The sequence below is a fragment of the Entelurus aequoreus genome, linkage group LG12, assembly GCF_033978785.1.
Source record: "Entelurus aequoreus isolate RoL-2023_Sb linkage group LG12, RoL_Eaeq_v1.1, whole genome shotgun sequence".
Taxonomy (NCBI): domain Eukaryota; kingdom Metazoa; phylum Chordata; class Actinopteri; order Syngnathiformes; family Syngnathidae; genus Entelurus; species Entelurus aequoreus.
Window position 1 is genome coordinate 35,455,605 of NC_084742.1, and position 18,643 is coordinate 35,474,247.

The 18,643-nt window shown below is 40.8% G+C and overlaps 1 protein-coding gene across 1 annotated transcript; it reads left to right on the forward strand.

The window, feature by feature from the left end:
• The first annotated feature begins 1,637 nt into the window (after positions 1-1,637).
• On the forward strand, positions 1,638-13,136 carry si:ch211-63p21.1 (uncharacterized). Its single transcript, XM_062066984.1, has 7 exons — positions 1,638-1,858; positions 2,197-2,284; positions 2,363-2,452; positions 2,522-2,599; positions 9,461-9,531; positions 9,598-9,769; positions 12,432-13,136. Exons 2-7 carry the CDS (start codon positions 2,222-2,224, stop codon positions 12,615-12,617), a joined length of 660 nt encoding a protein of 219 aa, XP_061922968.1. The 5' UTR covers positions 1,638-1,858; positions 2,197-2,221; the 3' UTR covers positions 12,618-13,136.
• The last annotated feature ends 5,507 nt before the right edge of the window (positions 13,137-18,643 follow it).

The window sequence follows — 18,643 nt, forward strand, 5'->3', positions numbered from 1 at the left end:
TCAGGGTGTTACCGCTCATTTTCTTAAAAAGTCACTAGCGCACTAATCGCTAACTAGCTTGAATGCTAACATGAATAGACACATAAGATTTTTTTTTAAATGTTAATAGATTTCTGCGTGTGTATAATAACTTTGTGAGCACATTTAACAATACCATGATTATAATGATAACCGTCATAATTTTGGTCACAAAAACCATGATATTAAATTTTCATATATCGTCACTATAAGTAATACATAACTTTCATTGACTATCAATAAAATTTTACTTATTCATGTTTGTTCAACACCTTTTTTTATTTCACACAAAAAGACAAATTAATTTAAACATGGGAAAGTTATGGTGTGGATGAACTATCAGTAATAAACATGAAGAAGGGGTAGTATTAAATATAAAATTTGGTTCTTCCTGCTCCTTTTCAGATATGTTGAACAAATAAATCATTACCATAACCATAATAACGTACGCTTGTTTGTTACATATTCCTGAAGAGGTGGCCATTTTAGACCTTGGTCTGCTCTTGTCTCTGGCCAGCCATGCTCCTCCCACCCCAGTAGATGATGGCGTGGAACACCGCAGACGCCACCACAGTGCATATGTTTTGTTTTTTAACTTTTGTGGCTAAGTGTAGAAGTGGCTGGTTGCATCATCTCTGCTCTTTTAATGTCTTCAATGTCCTTTGTGTTCTTTGATGTTTCCCTCTTACACACATGTTTATGTGCGCTATGGCTATGACGGTTGTGTTTTTTCCTTGGCCTCAGTCTGAACCCCCTCTCCAGGGGCCCAGGCTTAGATTGAATATTTGTTTTTTTCATCGTTTACCTGTTTTTCATCTTTTTTGTAAGGGGCGCCGGAAGTTGACAGACCCGTCAGTGATCCTGTTCTGTCTCCCTGTAATGTTTGTCTGCTCTTGAATGGGATTGTGCTGAAAATCTTAATTTCCCCTCAGGGATTATTAAAGTATTTCTGATTGTGATTCCAATTAATGATCCGAGAATATTTGTATATTGGTGATATAATAACCAAAATGTTTAGCTTGATTGAGTTTGAGTTTGAGTTTGAGTTTATTTCGAACGTTCAAGCATACATGATACATCACAATTTCCAATTTCTCTTTTCAACATGTTCGAAAAGGAGTAGGAAGAAACAGAGCTTATTTAATCCTACCCCTTTTTACATAACGGTTGCTAAAACTGTTGTTAACTTCCTGTTCTCAATTTATTCACAATATACTCTATAAGTAATCACAATAAAAATAAATAAATAAAAAATACTCGGTGAAGTAAATTACATTTCATATAGTGAGATGAGTAAGATTATTTTGAAAATGAATGGATGGATGAAATAAATTCAGAATTTTTATTGTGGTTCTTCTTTGTACTTTTTAAACACTTTAAGTTTGAAGAGTTTCTTGAAGTGGATCATATTAGTACAATGTTTGATTTCTTTGCTTAATTCATTCTAATTCCATTAAGTGTTGTACGTGCATACACATGTTTTAAATTACATTGGCTTGCGAAAGTAGTCCCTGTATTTATCAATGATGACAATACCATATTTTGGTTTGTGTATTTAAAAAAAACAAAAACGTGTCTTTTCTCCAGCGTTTTTATTTTGAAAGGATCGAGCGGAACTCCACATTCCTACGCACTTCCGCCTCTGTTCTGAAGGCTCGCTCGCGGTATCCCGCCGAATGCGTAAACTGTCAATCATCCGTGTGTCAAGTGACGTCACGAAGGATTTGCCACAATGTCAAACATCGTCGACCAGTGCGTGCCAAGCAGCACCTGGCTGGCATCTCCACACCAGGCTCCCTTCACATTTTAGAGGTCTTCACGTCTTCGTCATGCTGTCCAGGTAAGATGATCAAACGTCTTTTTTTAATTTATTTTTTAAACCATCACCGCGTCGAATGATTCCTCAATGCTTAGCCGGTTCGCGTGTGAGTCAATGAACGGTGTGAATGTTGCGTGATTTGTAGCAATGGCCGCGTCATTTAACCGTCTGGTCCTGATGAAAAAAGTTGCCCGTTACGTAACGCGAGTGCGCCACTGCTAGCCAGATGTGACTCCATCAGTAACACCAAGTTTATTTAAACCACTCAATATTAGCACATTAAAACTAGACCTCTGAGATGAACAACGTGTAAAATCATCATTGCGAGCATGCAACGCAAACGATGCGGTCTACTCCAGGTCTATGTGAGCCAGGTCAGAGGTCATGCTGCGGGGGGACTCCCACAGCCTCTTTTCCTCAGGAGAGACGTCCGACAATGACTGTGAGGTCGTTCATCTTCTACCTCTCTGCAACACATCAGCGCACCGGCTTCCTTCAATAAAGCACTGTTCTTCTTCCTCTTAGGTGGGGCCAAGTCGCCGGGGTCCAGATGTGGCGTGCCCGTGCCAGGCCACTCCCTGCCCGCTTTATTCAGAAACGCCCACGCCTTCGTCGGTAAGCGCTCGCCGGGGGTCGCCCCACCACTGGGGTTCGTCCGAGCTCACCCGCCACGTCTGTTCTCAGGAGGCAGTGCCGCGTGAAAGCTGTGAAAGAAACCCAGTTGTGGTAATGACACGCTACTCAGAGGGATATGGAACAGAGGTACTGTAGTTTTTGTTGCCATGGAAACGTGTCTTGTGTCACTGTAAAAGTCAATAGATCAGGGGGTGTCAAACTCATTTTAGATGGAGAAAAATCTACTCCCAAGTGGGTCGGACTGGTGAAATCACGGCACGATAAGTTAAGAATAAAGACAACTTCAGATTATTTTCTTTGTTTAAAAATAGAACAAGCACATTCTGAAATTGTACAAATCATAATGTTGTGGTTTTTCTACACTTAATAGTATTCTGTCTTTATTTGTCGTTATTTATATTTTCTGAAGAAAGTACGTGATAATGTTCATCAGTCAACTCATTGGTGTTCATTTTCAATCTATCAAGATAAAAAAAACTATCAAAATCAAATTACAGAATGTTATTTATATAGTTTGCTCGTTTTCCTCGACTGATGTACTAACATCATGTGGTTTATTTTGTACATATGTAGCATCATCTATAAAGATACAAAGAATTGCTATTGCAACATCTAGTGGACACATTTAGAACAGCTGTTTCTTTCATTCAAAAATTTCAGGTTAATTTTTATACTTAGCAAACTCATCCCGCGGGCCGGATAAAACCTGTTCGCGGGTGTGTTCGTCCACACACATTAGAGTGTGTGTGGACGAAAGACCCAAACACTTAATTCAGTAGTTATATTTATAGCTGAGGCGTTTCTTTATTAAACTGCAGAGATTTAATTGGAAGCAGGAAATAATTGGAGACAGGCTGTTATTTACCAAAACTCATTATATCCAACATCTTTTTTTTTTTATCTTAAAGCTGTTGTTGTGATCCGCCTTCAGGGTACACACACACACAGAAAAAAAACAAGGTGGTGTTTATGGTTTATGGAAGCCAATCAAAGCCAACATCTCATTTGGTCTGTGCGGAAGTTTTGACAAAGTTTCATTTCCAATTGTGACAAATATAGACATTATTGATCAAATCTGTTCCCTTAAAGGCCTACTGAAATGATTTTTTTTTTAATTTAAACAGGGATAGCAGATCCATTCTATGTGTCATACTTGATCATTTCGCGATATTGCCATATTTTTGCTGAAAGGATTTAGTAGAGAACATCGACGATAAAGTTCACAACTTTTGGTCACTGATAAAAAAAAAGCCTTGCCTGTTACGGAAGTAGCGTGACGTCGCAGGTTGAAAGGCTCCTCACATTTCCCCATTGTTTACACCAGCAGCGAGAGTGATTCGGACCGAGAAAGCGACGATTACCCCATTAATTTGAGCCAGGATGAAAGATTCGTGGATGAGGAACGTGAGAGTGAAGGACTAGAGTGCAGTGCAGGACGTATCTTTTTTCGCTCTGACCGTAACTTAGGTACAAGGGCTCATTGGATTCCACACTCTCTCCTTTTTCTATTGTGGATCACGGATTTGTATTTTAAACCACCTCGGATACTATATCCTCTTGAAAATGAGAGTCGAAAACGCGAAATGGACATTCACAGTGACTTTTATCTCCACGACAATACATCGGTGAAGCACTTTAGCTACGGAGCTAACGTGATAGCATCGTGCTTAAATGCAGATAGAAACAAAAGAAATAAGCCCCTGACTGGAAGGATAGACAGAAGATCAACAATACTACTATCAGGAGACACCGAACCAAACACTGGACCTGTAACTACACGGTTAAGGCTGTGCCGCCTGTCGAAGCCTAGCAATGCTGTTGCTAATGACGCCATTGAAGCTAACTTAGCTACGGGACCTCGTCAGAGCTATGATAAAAACATTAGCGCTCCACCTACGCCAGCCCTCATCTGCTCATCAACACCCGTGCTCACCTGCGTTCCAGCGATCGACGGCGCAACGAAGGACTTCACCCGATCATAGATGCGGTCGGCGGCTAGGGTCGGATAGCGCGTCTGCTATCCAAGTCAAAGTCCTCCTGGCTGTGTTGCTGCAGCCAGCCGCTAATACACCGATCCCACCTACAGCTTTCTTCTTTGCAGTCTTCATTGTTCATTAAACAAATTGCAAAAGATTCACCAACACAGATGTCCAGAATACTGTGGAATTTTGCGATGAAAACAGAGCTGTTTGTATTGGGATACAATGTGTCCGAATACTTCCGTTTCAACCATCGACATCACGCGGTAACGTCATCATATATAGACGTTTTCAACCGGAAGTTTCGCGGGAAATTTAAAATTGCACTTTATAAGTTAAGTTTATAAGTTGTGTTGCAATGTTAAGATTTCATCATTGATATATAAACTATCAGACTGCGTGGTCGGTAGTAGTGGGTTTCAGTAGGCCTTTAAAGCTGTTGTTGTGATCCGCCTTCAGGGTACACACACACAGAAAAAAAACAAGCCAATGGAAGCCAATCAAAGCCAACATCTCATTTAGTCTGTGCGGAAGTTTTGACAAAGTTTAATTTCCAATTGTGACAAATATAGATATTATTGATCAAATCTGTTCCCTTAAACCACTGATAGTAACATAAGCTATGCTCTTCTTGTTATATTTGTTTTATTTTAAAAATGTAACTTTGAGCGAGTTGCAAACAGACCTTTTAAACAATGATTTAAAGCCATGGTCATTCATCAACAATAATATTTTTCACAACATAGAACCGATGTTGTGAAATAGCACGAAGGAACAAACAGCTCCATCAGCATTTATATCGCTGATGCATTTATTGTGAGCAACAGCGCAGCAAGTGTACCACCCATTAGTTTCACACCAACGGCTGACATTTTAAAGCGCATGCAGAGGTAAATAAATCTACTAACAGATACTTCAAATGTAGCCACCTCCAATCTTCTGGAGTTTATTAAAAAAAATTAATCATGATGTTGCCTACGTCCACAGGTGGTTTGCGTGTACTAACACGTTCTGGTGTCATTTAATATTTTTTGAATGATATTCGTTTTTTCACATAAAATATATATTACTAACATCCATCCATCCATCCATTTTCTACCGATTGTCCCTTTTGGGGACGCGGTGGGTGCTGGAGCCTATATTTCAGCTGTATTCGGGCGGAAGGCGGGGTACACCCTGGACAAGTCGCCACTTCATTATTACTAACATATATATATATACGTACATATATAACAAAACAGGCCTTCACAAAAAATAAATAAAATATGCCTTATCAACGCCTACAGCTGCCAGCACTAAAAGATGAACCTGTTTTGATGCTATGATAAATGTTATGTTGTGATGTTGTATTTTATTTTTTATTATATCGTATATGTATTGTGTGTTTTTTTTCTTTTTCTCTGTTTTTCTTTGAAATTGTAATTGTACTGCCTTTTTGTACATTATGGCCAGGGGGCTACAGATGAAAACTAGCCTTCTGGCTAATTCTGGCTTTTTTAACCATGTGTAGTCATGTGTTTTATGAAATTGCATTGTCCCCTTTGAAATAAACCAATATATATACTTAGGGATGTCCGATAATGGCTTTTTGCCGATATCCGATATTCCGATATTGTCCAACTCTTTAATTACCGTAACCGATATCAACCGATACCGATATCAACCGATACCGATATATACATTTGTGGAATTAACACATTATTATGCCTAATTTGGACAACCAGGTATGGTGAAGATAAGGTCCTTTTTTAAAAAATGAATAAAATAAAATAAGATAAATAAATTAAAAAACATTTCTTGAATAAAAAAAAGTAATAATAATAGTAACAATATAAAAACAGTTACATAGAAACTAGTAATTAATGAAAATGAGTAAAATTAACTGTTAAAGGTTAGTACTATTAGTGGACCAGCAGCACGCACAATCATGTGTGCTTACGGACTGTATCCCTTGCAGACTGTATTGATATATATTGATATATAATGTAGGAACCGGAATATTAATAACAGAAAGAAACAACACTTTTGTGTGAATGAGTGTGAATGAGTGTAAATGGGGGAGGGAGGTTTTTTGGGTTGATGCACTAATTGTAAGTGTATCTTGTGTTTTTTATGTTGATTTGATTAAAAAAAACAAAAAAACTTGATACCGATAATTTAAAAAATGATACCGATATTTTCCGATATTACATTTTAAAGCATTTATAGACATCTCTATATGTACTAATATATACTATATATACTAATATATAAACTAATAAACTTAATATATCCCGACTTAAACAAGTTGAAAAACTTATTCGGGTGTTACCATTTAGTTGTCAATTGTACGGAATATGTACTTCACTGTGCAATCTACTAATAAAAGTTTCAATCAATCAATCAATCAATCCTGTTTGATTAAAAACCTTCTTGAAGTATGCATTTTGTGCGTCTTAAGCACAATAGTGCAGTCTCTCTCCCGTGGACATTCAGCGGTTAAAAAAAAAGAAGAAAAACACTCCACGACTGCTTCTAAAATGCCCATAAAAAGTGATGGGTGTCTCCTGCTTGTTGGAAAATATAGCAAAACGCCACAGGTAGGAGCACGATAACATAACTGTGCAGCAAATGAAAGTGTCTCCATGGAGATCACCATTGGGGCGGTATAGCTCGGTTAGTAGAGTGGCCGTGCCAGCAACTTAAAGGGTTCCAGGTTCGATCCCCGCTTCCGCCATCCTAGTCACTGCCGTTGTGTCCTTGGGCAAGACACTTTACCCACCTGCTCCCAGTGCCACCCTCACTGGTTTAAATGTAACTTAGATATTGGGTTTCACTATGTAAAAGCGCTTTGAGTCACTAGAGAAAAGCGCTATATAAATATAATTCCCTTCACTTCACTTCACTTCACATACAGTACATGCAAAATCCTCATTTAAATAAAGTGGGCCCGCCCCTTTTTAATTGCAAATGCAGTCTTAGTAGATCAAATGCAAAATGCCCACTTATAGTACACGCTATTTTATAGATTGCACACGCTGCTTAGCGCGATGTATTTAGAGGTTAGTAAACTAGGCCTTATGCCAGGGGTCTTTAACCCATAGCTTGCCACCTCTTTCCAAATAGCTCACCAAAGGCTTCTGGAATATTGTACACACGGTACAAGGAAATAAACAATCACAACACGTAAACGCTAAGTTAAGACGTAGAATAAATGACCTACTACTAAGTACAAAAACAAACGACTATGTGCTAACAAACATGTAAATGTAAATGTATTTATTAGATGCAATGCATGCTGGGTAGTTGACTGCCAACTTTCCCCACAGCCACACGTGTACATCCAACCAAATTCATTGATGCTCCACCCCTTCTTACACAAAATAATTGTTTGCCTATTGGTTTCCAATCAAACAGTAGCCCTGCTGTCAAACATGATACATTGGTGGCGACAATCACGCCATGGCAAGTAGTGAAGTGAAGTGAATTATATTTATATAGCGCTTTTTTCTAGTGACTCAGAGCGCTTTACATAGTGAAACCCAATATCGACATTTAAACCAGTGTGGGTGGCACTGGGAGCAGGTGGGTAAAGTGTCTTGCCCAAGGACACAACTGCAGTGACTAGGATGGCGGAAGCGGGGATCGAACCTGGAACCCTCAAGTTGCTGGCACGGCCACTCTACCAACCGAGCTATACCGCCCCAAGTACCAAGAACAATAAGATGTTCATGAAGCATGAGAGACAGTTTTATTTTACTAATGTAAACAAGTGTGTGTGATCTGCGGTGCAAGTCGGTCACTCGGTAAAAGTAAGTAACTTTGAGCACCATTTCACTGCATAAAGTGAGATACACAATAACGAAGATGCAGATAAACAAAATTGATGATATCAACTAGAGATCTCCGATAATGGCTTATTTGCCGATATCCGATATTCCGATATTGTCCAACTCTTAATTACCGATTCCGATATCAACCGATACCGATATATACAGTCGTGGAATTAACACATTATTATGCCTAATTTTGTAGTGATGCCCCGCTGGATGCATAAAACAATGTAACAAGGTTTTCCAAAATAAATCAACTCGAGTTATGGAAAAAAATGCCAACATGGCACTGCCATATTTATTATTGAAGTCACAAAGTGCATTATTTTTTTTAACATGCCTCAAAACAGCAGCTTGGAATTTGGGACATGCTCTCCCTGAGAGACCATGAGGAGGTTGAGGTGGGCGGGGTTGGTGGGGGGGGGGGGGGTTGAGGTGGGGGGTAGGGGGTAGCGGGGGTGTATATTGTAGCGTCCCGGAAGAGTTAATGCTGCAAGGGGTTTTGGGTATTTGTTCTGTTGTGTTTATGTTGTGTTACGGTGCGGATGTTCTCCCGAAATGTGTTTGTCATTCTTGTTTGGTGTGGGTTCACAGTGTGGCGCATATTTGTAACGGTGTTAAAGTTGTTTATACAGCTACCCTCAGTGTGACCTGTATGGCTGTTGACCAAGTATGCATGCATTCACTTGAGTGTGTGAAAGGCCATAGATATTATGTGACCGGGCCGGCACGCAAAGGCAGTGCCTTTAAGGCACGCCCCCAATATTGTTGTCTGGGTGGAAATCCGGAGAAATTCGGGAGAATGGTTGCCCCGGGAGATTTTCGGGAGGGGCACTGAAATTCCGGAGTCTCCTGGGAAAATCGGGAGGGTTGGCAAGTATGACTGGGAGACGCAATTGCTCTGTACTCCTCCCTACGTCCGTGTACCACTCCGTACAGCCGCGTTTTAAAAAGTCGTGTATTTTACTTTTTGAAACCGATACCGATAATTTCCGATATTACATTTTAAAGCATTTATCGGCATCTCTAATATCAACATTTTGTTAATGTTCTGGCAAAACAAGCCTATCCATGTTGTTTGGTTTGAAATAAATTACAAAAAATACATTTTGTAGTATAGCTCTCAGAAAAAAAAAGGCGGAGAGTGTATTTTAAGTATTTATCTATTCAATTTAAAGTTAACTTTCTGTGTGCAGGAGGATTGTGTGCTGTCTGACCCTCAGGGGGAGAGCGACGCAGACGCCGACATCGAGGACACGGACTGCAGGTGGCGCCGCTCACTTGTTTCAGCTTTCCTCTCACCTTCGCCGAATAACACGTTACATCCTTCCAGGCTCCAAGAGCCAGGCTCTCTGCAGCGAATCAGCTCCCGGCGACGCAAACGACAGCGCATGGCGCGGCAGGACACCACCGAGAGCGAAGACGACGGCGGGCGGAGTCATGGATCGCATCGCTGGACTATGCGGCTCAGTCCGGATAAGTCACAGAGCCGCACCATCCTAGAGGTGGAGCACATTTCATATACACTAGTAAACCCCTCACATTTTGGCGTGTTTTGTAATTCGTCGTTCCCTCAATGAACCGCAGCTCCCCAGTGCCAGCAGCACTCATGTACGCGAACCACTACCATGCCAGTCAATTGTCTTGCAACCCACTTGTGCTGCCATCTATTTAGACCAGAGGTGTCAAACTCATTTTAGCTCAGGGGCCACATAGAGGAAAATCTATTCCCAAGTGGGCCGGACTGGTAAAATCATGTCATGATAACTTAAAGATAAAGACAACTTCCAATTGATTTCTTTGTTTAAAAATAGAACAAGCACAATCTGAAAACATACAAATCATAATGTTTTGGGGGTTTTTACACTTACATGTTGCTGTTCATAGTAGAGTATCTTCATTTGTCGTGATTTATAATTTCTGAATAAATGATGCGATAATATTCATCAGTCAAATAGGTGTGAGTTTGGCAGTTTTAAAATGCTCTCATTGGTGTAAAATTTTAATTTATCAAAGGATGTAATAAATAGTAATATCAAAATCAAATTACAGGATGTTAGTAATGTAATTTACTCATTTTCCTCAACTGATGTACCGTATTTTTCGGACTATAAGTCACAGTTTTTTTCATAGTTTGGCCGGGGGTGCGACTTATACTCAGGGGCGACTTATGTGTGAAATTATTAACACATTACCGTAAAATATCAAATAATATTATTTAGCTCATTCACGTAAGAGACTAGACCAGTGGTTCTTAACCTGGGTTCGATCGAACCTTAGGGGTTCGGTGAGTCGGGCTCAGGGGTTTGGCGGAGGTCAAGACACACCCGACTCATCGTGTAAATAAAAACTTCTCCCTATCGGCGTATTACGGATACGGCAACAGCAGAAGTCACACTGATTTGCAGGTGTGTAATTTGTTGTGAGTTTATGCACTGTTGGTTTTGTTGTTTGAACAAGGTGATGTTCATGCACGGTTCATTTTGTGCACCAGTAAAAAAAAACTGGTAACACTTTAGTATGGGGAACATATTCACCATTAATTAGTTGCTTATTAACATGCAAATTAGTAACATATTGGCTCTTAACTAGTCATTATTAAGTACTTATTAATGCTTTATTCGGCATGGCCTTAATATAACCCTAATCCTCTAACCCTGGCCCTAACCCTAACCCTAACCAAATAACTCTAAATTAAGTCTTTGTTACTTAGAATATGTTCCCCTAGTGTCCAAAAAACTCTAAATTAAGTATTTGTTACTTAGAATATGTTCCCCATACTAAAGTGTTACCAAAAACATATACATTTGTCTTGAATTTGAACAAAAAATAAAACATTTATTTTTCACTAAAGAAGGGTTCGGTGAATGCGCATATGAAACTGGTGGGGTTCGGTACCTCCAACAAGGTTAAGAACCACTGGACTAGACGTATAAGATTTCATGGGATTTAGCGATTAGGAGTGACAGATTGTTTGGTAAACGTATAGCATGTTCTATATGTTATAGTTATTTGAATGACTCTTACCATAATATGTTACGTTAACATACCAGGCACGTTCTCAGTTGGTTATTTATGCGTCATATCGTACAAGAAAAAATAAATAAATAAATAAATAAATGTTTTATTTTTTATTTTTATTTTTTTATTAAATCAACATAAAAAACACAATATATAGATTATATATCAATATAGATCAATACAGTCTGCAGGGATACAGTCCGTAAGCACACATGATTGTATTTCTTTCGGAAAAAAAACAAAAAAAACAAACCCCCCCCCCCCCCGGTCCGTGGGACAAATTTTCAAGCGTTGACCGGTCCGCAGCTACAAAAAGGTTGGGGACCACTGATATAACGTACACTTATTCACTATTCTTTATTTATTTTAAATTGCCTTTCAAATGTCTATTCTTGGTGTTGGGTTTTATCAAATAAATTTCCCCCAAAAATGCAACTTATACTCCAGTGCGACTTATAAATGTTTTTTTCCTTCTTTATTATGCATTTTCGGCCGGTGCTATTTATACTCCGGAGCGATTTATACTCAGAAAAATACGGTACTAACAACATGTAGTTTATTCTGTACATACAGTATGTAGCATCATCTGCAACAAAACTTGCGAATTTGGACTCATTTCATGAATCACACATGAAGTTAGAAGGAGATACATGTTATTTCAGCATATTTATGTGCGCCCAGATTATGTGTCCCCAGTCCTCTATCTTAACCAGGCGCATAGCTCCGCCCCTTCTGAAGTCTTGCACACTCCTGCGGCAGGGGATACAAATAATTGCTATTGCGACATCCAGTGGACACATTTAGAAGAGCAGTTTCTTTCATTCAAAAATGTCAGCAAATTTTTATACTTAGCAAAATCATCTCGCGGGCCGGATAAAATCTGGTCCTGGGCCGTACGTTTGACATTCCTGATTAAGACAATAATCGATGTGTATTGCCAGTGGATAGAAAATGTGTACTGCAATACAAGCTGTACACTGACTACTCCAAAGGGTATCAAGTACACCCATCAGGCATTGCCACTTTCATTCAATAGTATCGTCCATTGAACAGACAAAGTAAAATAGTTGCTGAAATGTGAGGGATGTACTCACGTTCTGAGATACTATATGTTGCTGACGATATTTCTTCCTGGCGTACGTGCAGGAGAGCATCTCGCAGGTGAGGCCGCTTGTCATCAAGCAGGACAAGCAAGCAGAACCGGCTAATACGGGCCAAGAACCTCTGGTGCCTGCCTGGGTGCCCCCCCTCTCTTCTCCGCTCGTACTCCTTGTCTTGCTGGTCCTAGCCGCCGCCATCGCATCCGTCGTGCTGACATGGGTCAGAACCTGAAGGGCGGAGTCAAGAGTCCACATCAAGCACAAACACATTTGTCCTTCCTGTCCTAGTTCTGTTAATTGTCGCCTTTCAATCTTGAAGCCATTCAAAAGTCAAGCCCAATATGGACCCTTCTCGAAGTCATTCAGGTCAAAATCACGTCATCGCTCTGTCATGGCCTCCTCCTCCTAAATACACTCGCACAGAAAGTCGGCGTGACACAACAATGACGACTATGCAACTCCACTCTTCCGACTGTGCGAGATTGGCCACTGAAGAACGCCCCTCCCACGTCCTTTTCTGCACCCACTCTACCCTCTTCAAGGACAGTGACCTAACTGACCTGGTTTTAAAAAGCAATAGCAAGAGAGATCCCGTTCTTATGTGACTATCTTAGTATTTTATGTGCAGTACCTTCCGATTTTAATCAAGTCAGCTGGACAATCAGTCAGTCGATTAAAGCTAAACACTGTGTGATCAATTGTTTTGTTGAGTGTTTTAAGGGTCCACAGGGCTTCAATAAAATCAACATTTTCGACTATAATTTTATTTTTTTTTGTTCATACAAGCACAATAATAAACACATTGTTGTATCAATATCTGCAAACTAAGCATTATCATCTTTTTAAAGGCAGAAATTGGTAATGTTGATGTGCCTAATGGAGTGGCCAGTGAGTGTTTATTTTAGGCCAATGAGAACATAAGAGCCCCCAAGACGGATCAGCACTAAACAATTTGTCACCCCAAGACTCTTGTAAAGTTCATAGACATATGACCTGCAGGACTGTGAGGGTGTTAACAACCTTGCAGTAGTCAACACGGTCTTCAGAAGTTCACCTTGAAAAGATTATAGTGGCACCCTCAGCTTCATCTGGGGTGAACTTGTCAGCTCTGGGCTTTTGTGTTCTTTAAATGCCTTGACTTTGTGCGTGGGTTTGCGTAATAGCAGCTGACTCATTGCCAATGTGTGTGTATGTGTGTGTCTGTCTCAGAGCAGCAGCGATCGTGGGCAGGTATAGGCGCGTTTTAAGCGGTAACTCAGTGAAGGTACCATTAGTCTTCAACAAAATGTCACCTATTATGCAAAAGTGACTTTCATTGTGTTCTAACAGCAGGGATTTCAAGAAGTATTATTCCTCTGATGGCCGCAAAAGAAAAATTGCAAAGACTTGAATAATGGAGGTGCCACTTTTGATGCATTTGTACACTAAATATGTTAAAACCAATCCAGGTTCTAAGCCAGTGGTTCTTAACCTGGGTTCGATCGAACCCTAGGGGTTCGGGAAGTCGGGCTCAGGGGTTCGGCAGAGGTCAAAACACACCCGACTCATCGTGTAAATAAAAACTTCTCCCTATCGGCGTATTACGGATACGGCAACAGCAGAAGTCAGACTGATTTGCAGGTGTGTAATAAGTTGGTTTTGTTGTTTGAACAAGGTGATGTTCATGCACGGTTCATTTTGTGCAACAGTAAAATAAACATGGTAACGCTTTAGTATGGGGAACATATTCACTAGGGCTGCAACTAACAACTAATTTGATCATCGATTAATCTGTCGATTATTACGTCGATTAATCGATTAATAATTGGTTAAAAGAGACAAACTACATTTCTATCCTTTCCAGTATTTTATGGGGAAAAAAACAGCATACTGGCACCATACTGGCACCATACTTATTTTGATTATTGTTTCTCAGCTGTTTGTAAATGTTGCAGTTTATAAATAAAGGTTTATAAAAATAAAATAAAAACAGTAGCCTCTGCGCATGTGCGTAGCATAGATCCGACGAATCGATGACTAAATTAATCGCCAAGTATTTTTATAATCGATTTAATCGATTAGTTGTTGCAGCCCTAATATTCACCATTAATTAGTTGCTTATTAACATGCAAATTAGTAACATATTGGCTCTTAACTAGTCATTATTAAGTACTTATTAATGCCTTATTCGGCATGACCTTATTATAACCCGAACCCGAACCCTAACCCTAACCAAATAACTCTAAATTAAGTCTTTGTTACTTAGAATATGTTCCCCATAGTAAAGTGTTACCAAAAACATATAATAACTTTGTCTTGAATTTGAAAAAAAAGGAGGGTTCGGTGAATGCGCATATGAAACTGGTGGGGTTCGGAACCTCCAACAAGGTTAAGAACCACTGTTCTAAGCTATTGCAACAAAAATTCCACATATTATCTTTGTGTTATGGGTAACAAAGCAAATTACTGTGATATCTAATAACATATCTGTAATGTTTGTAGGTGTACTTTGTTGCTGGTTCAATATTGAGACGGTTAGATTGATTTGGATGCTTTAATCATCAACATCGCTTGCATGCACCTGTCTCATGGATCAGGCGTAACTGTTCTCACATTGTCCACTAGTGCGTGTTGACGTCATCACGCAGCCAGCGTTTATCTAAATATCACATCACTCTTTTTTTTTTAAAGACAACCTGTCTATCAAATGAACACTAACACAGGTTCTCATACAACTTAAGTTATTCTTGTACACTTAAAATTACTGCCTTGAAATCACAAGTGTGGACACTCAAAATATCAACATCATATTTCACATTGCATACACTTGTTGATACAGAACATATGCTAAACATTCATAAACACAACCTGGCTAAACAAGATATTGAAAGGATATATTTTCTTTGCGTGTCTCCGTGACTCTAAACAGTCCATTCATAGTCATGAAGATAGGCTGGAGGATGCCTGTGCTGCCTGACTGGATGTCTAGGCGATGTAGGTGCTGGTTCTGGGTGATCATTGCCATCATTAGGATCAGGATCCAGGTCGTAGTCGAGTGGTGGCAGTTGGTCTTGCTGCGCCATGGGATGGATCTTCTTGAAGAACGAACTGTTCCTAGTGATGGTATGGCCATTCCGTTCAGCTGTCACCATGGAGCCTTTCACGTTAGTGACTGTGAGTGGTTCCTTGCTGTAAGGTGTTGTGAACTTGTTCTGTTTCACTTGACGACAAAGCACAATGTCACCTGGCTTGATGTAAGATGGTGCTGCATGTCGTTGCTCATCAGAACGGTACTTCATTTTGGCTTTTTCCTCAGTGTCCCTTTTACGCACTTCTTCATCAGCCCTAATGGTTGCTGAGCTGGCTGATGGTATCTTTGTATTCATGCGTCGTAGGAACATCAACTCGGCCGGAGATCTTCCTGTCGTGCAGTGTGGTGTAGCTCGGTACTCACGTAAGAAGATGTTTATTTGTTGCTTCCATGGGATGCCTTGCATCGGAGCGATACGAATCACCTTCCCAATCGTACGCATGAATCTTTCTGCTGTCGCATTTGCTTGTGGCCAAAGTGGTGTTATTTTTCTGTGATGGAATCCCATGTGTTGAGCAAACTGGGAAAACTGGGAACCATTAAATGGAGGTCCATTGTCTGTCTTCACAACATGTGGTATCCCAAACATTGAGAAGATGTTGTCCATGCGGGGTATCACCACACTGGACGAAATTGCATGTAGAATGTCCACTACTGGATACCGTGTGTAGTCATCTACAATCACCATCAGGTATTCTCCGGATGTGAGAGGTCCATAGAAATCTGCACTTACTGAATGCCATGGTGACTCCGGTAGCTTGGACATTTTGAGTGGCTCAGTCCTGGTGACTGGAGTGTTAGCCTGACAGGCTAGACAGGTTTTGATGATTGTCTCTGCTTGTTGATCAATGCCTGGAAACCACACTTTTTCTCTGAGCAATACCTTTGTCTTGGCAATGCCATGATGGCCTTCGTGAGCAAGTTCAAGGACATGGCGTTGTACAGATGATGGAATTACAATCCTACAGCCTCTGAGTATGAGGTCCTCGCTTGCTGACAGTGTGAGTTCATTTCTGACATGTCTGTACTGCTGAAGTGTAACAGCATGCGGCACTTTGTCAGTGATTGTGTGCCATGAATTGTTCTTAATATGTGCACCGACCTGTTGCAGAATGTCATCTTTCAGTGTCTCTGCTTTGATGTGGTCCAGCATCATTGCCTTGGGCGTAGCCAACTGCGATATGAAGTTGACATATTCCTCTGCAATCTTGGAAGCTCTCGTGCTTCCGGAAGTCTGAGATGCAAGCGGATGTCGAGACATATAATCAGCAGGATTGTCAGCTCCCTTCCTGTAGACAATCTTAAAGTCCTAGGGTTGAAGTCGAAGTCCCCATCACTCTATCCGGGCAGGTGGCTTTGACTTTGGGTTGTTCCATATCAGCTCCAACGGTTTGTGGTCAGTCACAAGGGTAAACTGATTACCGTAGAGGTATAGGTGGAAATGCTCACAGCTCCAGATAATTGCTAGGGCCTCTCGTTCTGTCTGCGAGTAGCGCCTTTCGACCTCCGTCAGTGCCCGACTGGCATACGCTATGACATGCTTCTCTCCCTTGTCTGTCTGAAAAAGAATCGCACCCAAACCACATGGGCTGGCGTCCACAACAAGTTCAGTGTCCTTATTTTGATCAAAGTAGGACATGGTAGTGTCACTGGTGAGGCGCTCTTTGAGTGCTTGTAGCGCAGCTGAATGCTCAGAACCCCAAGTCCAAGGTGCTCCTTTCTTGGTGAGCTCTCTGAGCGGTGCAGTAATGGTAGAGAAGTCTTTGATAAACCTGGAGCAATAGTTTGCCATGCCGAGAAGGCTTCTGATCTCGGCAGGGTCTTTGGGCTCTGATGCTCGATGTATGGCTGCCACTTTGCGAGGGTCAGCTGAGATGCCGTCAGCTGAGAAGATGAAGCCAAAGAATTCCAGTCTTTGCTTGTTAAATTCGCACTTATTGCGATTCAGTGTGAGGCCGCTTTCTTTTAGTCTGCAAAAGACTGCTCGCAAGGCATCGTCATGGGCTTTCTGGGATGAGCCGTACACAATGATGTCATCACTTAAATTCTTGACACCAGGGATGCCGTGCAATACCTGACAGATGGTGTTCTGGAAGACTTCAGCAGCTGACGATATGCCGAAGCTCAGTCTTTTGTACCGTCTCAGGCCTAGGTGAGTTGTAAAGGTGGTGATGTAACGGCTATCCGGATGTAGCTCTAGCTGATGGTAGCCTTTGTTGAGGTCCAATTTTGAAAAGATACGTGCACCGTTTAGTTCATGGATCACGTCGTCCATCGTGGGCGTGAGGTGACGTTCACGTTGTATTGCAACATTTGCTTGTCGCATGTCAACAAAGATCCTTACTTGATCCGGGTCTTTAGGCTTAGGTGGGGTAACTATTGGAGAGACCCAAGGTGTCGGTCCGGTCACTCTTTCGATTATGTCGTCCTCTTCCAGCTTTCGTAATTCCTTTTCGACCTTCTGTCAGATGTGGAATGGCACCCTTCTGTGTGGTTGACATGTTGGCTGTACATCTGGGTTAATGTGTAGCTTTACACTGAAATCCTTGAGCTTTCCTATCCCAGTGAACAGTTCTGGATAACTGTCAATCAGGTGATCTGACACACTCCTGATGGTGGGGTCAACAGCATTTACAATATGGATTAATTCAAGCTTACTTGCTGTGTCATAGCTCAAAAGAGAGTGTCCACTGCCCTTCAGCACATGAAAGGTTGTCTGCATGTTTCTGCCCTTTACTTTCACACAACACTCAAAAACACCAATAATAGGCAAAGCATGTTTGGACCCATATGAAAAAATCTTGATTTTGGCAGCACTCATTTCTGGCTGTGGCTTGAGCATATTGTATATGTTTTCACTAATAATGTTAACTGCTGCTCCAGAGTCAATCAACACTTCAACTTGCACATCATTGAGCCGTATGTGTGTTCTGGGGTGTTTGGGGCAGACTTCACCATTTACTGAAAATACATACTGATCATCACTGCTTGATGAATCCCTGCGTGTACCACAGTCTGATGCAGTCACTCGATTTACACGTCTTGTGTTTTCCTGTTGTCCAAATGTGGTGTATCTATTGTGATCATGATGTATATTTCTGTCTTGAGCTGATTTTCTTTGATTTGAGTGGCATACCTTTGCTAAATGGTTTGGTTTTCCACATGCATTGCAGTCCTTGCCTTTTGCT